The sequence below is a fragment of the Pseudophryne corroboree genome, unplaced genomic scaffold (assembly GCF_028390025.1).
Source record: "Pseudophryne corroboree isolate aPseCor3 unplaced genomic scaffold, aPseCor3.hap2 scaffold_1504, whole genome shotgun sequence".
NCBI lineage: Eukaryota > Metazoa > Chordata > Amphibia > Anura > Myobatrachidae > Pseudophryne > Pseudophryne corroboree.
The window spans coordinates 20,213-23,669 of record NW_026968136.1 but is presented as its reverse complement, the minus strand read 5'-3'; the positions used below and the strand labels follow the sequence as shown (position 1 = coordinate 23,669).

General features: G+C 37.8%; 1 protein-coding gene across 1 annotated transcript; it reads right to left on the bottom strand.

Moving 5' to 3' along the window:
• Positions 1-1,705: 1,705 nt before the first annotated feature.
• LOC135000160 (vomeronasal type-2 receptor 26-like) lies at positions 1,706-2,613 on the bottom strand (the record flags this gene model as incomplete). The annotated part of the gene is made up of 1 exon (XM_063951477.1): positions 1,706-2,613. A coding segment is annotated over one exon (908 nt), but the record flags the coding sequence as incomplete, so codon positions are not given.
• Between the last annotated feature and the right edge of the window lie 844 nt (positions 2,614-3,457).

Sequence of the window (3,457 nt, the reverse complement as noted above, 5' to 3'; positions counted from 1 at the left end):
CAGGTCATTTTCTATTAAATGGGCTCCATTCAGTGACACTCTTGACTTAACTACTCAGTAACATATATTTAGAGTCTTCAATGATTATAAACCTTCATAGACGTGTTGAGACGGTATAAAGTGGATTACTACACTTACACTGGTTTATGTTGTAATTTGCAAATCATGATCTAGGATCCCCCCCTCCCTTTTCTCATCCTCTCCCTTCTGTATGTCTCTTTTGATTCTTTTGGGTTTATTTCTTTCTATATTTTCTATGTTAAGACTGGTCTATATGGTCAGATATCCTGACGATCAAATATTTTGCCCTTTCTATTATACCTTAGGGTTTTTATTTGTGCTCTAGGGATTGATTTTATACCTACATAATACCTTTATTAATGGTTACTTTTTATTGTAATCTTTCATTCACCTTTATTGTTATGACTATTGTACGATGTCGGAACTGTATTGCAATGTTTACTTTCTGATGTAACTGGAAAATCTGAATAAACAAATATAAAAAAAAATGAATAAGGAGTTCAAATAATGCCGATATGTGTTAATCAATAACTGAGAAAATATAGAGAAAAAAAATATAGAGTGCTACTGTATATAATTTATAGTACAAATACTATCATTTAGGCCAAGGTGGCTATATCTGTGGTCACATATTGATCACAATGTGATACATTGTATATACCCACCTTGGCCTACATGATAGAATTTGTACTATAAATTATATAGATCTATATATATTTTTTCTCTATATTTTCGCAGTGTTATTGATTAACACATATCGGCATTAATTGAACTCCTTATTAATATTTTTAATTAGAAATGATTAAAGCATTTTACTTTTATCCAGTTATTGGTATTTGACCACACCAGTCTGTCTGTATTAGAGTGCTCCCTAACAAGAGTCTTCTACTTTCTCTTTCCTTTGTTCATATTGATACTCTCTGACTGAAGGGAGCACCACTGATGGTCACCAGATATACATGATACAGGGATCACAGTATCTTATGTGTATGGCTTTCCAATTGAGGAGCTAATCCTTGGATACAATATCAGTCTTACAGACAACAACCACGATACATATACAAATATCTTCAACCTGTGCGGTTTCCACTATTGTTCTTTGTTAAACCTATATCCATCTGTGTGAGCAATGTGTTTGTATTGCACTTGTGTGAGCTTACACTACACAATTGCATCTTTAAATGATGGGTGTTGAGGGGAAGCAATGCGGTGTTAGCAGGGAGTGGTGTAAGTAATGCAGGCATGTGATGGGCATTTTTGGGGCAGCCTGATGACATCTCTTGTTTCCTGTGATGGGGAACATGGTGCCAGACATCCTGCATATGTAGCCTGGCTACCTCTCTTTCAGGATTCTCTGATGCGATCACAATTTAAACGTGATTGCAATGGAGGGTGGCACTACATATGCTGGGCGGCCTTGCCCTGTGCTAGGCGTCCCCCAGCATTCTATATGATCAGTTGCAGTTTTTGCTATTTTTGCACAAACTGCTACCAACTTGGAATAATCCCAAATGTTACTTCTTTTCCTGGTGAGGTGTCAGCTAGGATACAATGATAGAATTTAGTACAGTATTAAATACATGTATACCCATTTCAATAAAATATCTTACGATGCAACTGTGTTTATTTAAATAATGTTCAGGTAGCAAATAAATATGTATATATTCTTACTGCATGCAATTCTTTATAACTTGTTCTTCCCCAGCATCAATTTTCTGGAGTTCAGTTCTGGTTTTATAAGCATAATGTAGAGTTTGGGGAAAAATATACAGCCCAGAACTCCAGCACATGATGTCAGTATAGCGAATATCTCCATAGCCACCATGTATTTCCCTTTGGTGCTCAGATAGGCCGGGATCATTGCAATCCAGACACTGCAGAACACCAGCATGCTGAAGGTGATGTACTTGGCCTCATTAAAGCTGTCCGGTAATGTCATCACCATGAAAGCCAGAACAAAGCTCACAGCCACCAAGATCCCCATGTAACCCAACATAGAGTAAAACCCAATCACTGACCCCTCATTACACTGAATGATGATCATTCCCTGATAGGAGTGATGGTCATACTCTTGGTAGGGAGAAGAAACAGACAGCCAGACACCACATATCAGAACTTGGACAGAGGAGCACACAATGACCACATAATTAGACACTTTGAGTGTGACCCACTTCCTCCAGGAGCTGCCAGATTTGGTGGCTTTGAAAGCAACGCAGACAGTGACAGTCTTGGCCAGTAGAGAAGAGACAGCTGTGGAGAAGAAGATCCCAAATGACATCTGTCTCAGCCTGCAGGTTATATCCACCGGCCGACCAAGGAACAAGAACACACAGAGGAAGCTCAGCAAGATGGAAACCAGGAGAATGAAGCTTACAGCCCGATTATTGGCTTTCACAATTGGAGTGTTCCAGTAATAAATAAAGTTCCCTAATACAAATAATGTTATGGCAGAGAAAGATGAAGCTGTTCCTGCAGATAGTTGCACCACAATGTCCTGTTCATAGGACAGAAAGTCATATTTTTTTGGAACGCATCTCACTTTTCTCTCATCCGGCCACTCTTCATCAGGACATCTATGGCAGATCTCTCCATCTAAAATGTAATATAAATAACATATATTATATGTGTAGACTATAGTTTGTTTCCTGCACATAATAAATGAAAATGTACACATAGAATTACTTCAATTCTAATAAAAATATGAGTCTGAAGTGTTCTTGCATGACATGTTTTATGTGGTGGACAACCCATTGAGCTGATTTCGAGTACTGTATAACCAACATACATATAGTAATCTCTGAAAGAGATGGGCAGAAAGTATTGGAGATTAATATAATAGGGTGTGAGTTCTACAAATGTGCTCTAAACTCACACATTTTACAGAACTTGCAAAAGGTATATTTTAAGAACCAGCACAGGGTCTTGGACCAGTTCTAGTTTTAAAAATATTTTGAACCCCTGATTGTTTTCTTCATATTTTTTTTAAAAAGGACAGTCCAAAATCCTTGTGCTTGTTTTTAAAATGCAGGGGGGCCTCACACATATTGCCCCTTTATTTTTGTTTCAGGACAAGCTCCAAGAGCGAGAGTGATTTTGGAGGGGGACTCCAAGTTTTTTTTTTAGCAGCTTGTTTAACCTTTTCCAGACAGAAGAAAGCATGGATCTAAGTGATATGTGCGTGCTTCTATACTACTCGCATTACAAGGTGCAAGGATAACAAGTAAAAGTTCTAGCACTGACTGGCACCTGTACTCTACACTGACTTGCCTTGAACTTTAGAATATTTAAGCTATTACATTTGCAAGTTGTGGTGCAAGAAGGTGCGAGTCTGACCAAGACTAAAAACTCACACCCTATTACATGTAGCCCTTGGTAAGATTTAATTTCCACACACAATATGGTACAGTATCTGGTGGATTAGTTGTCATTATTATTT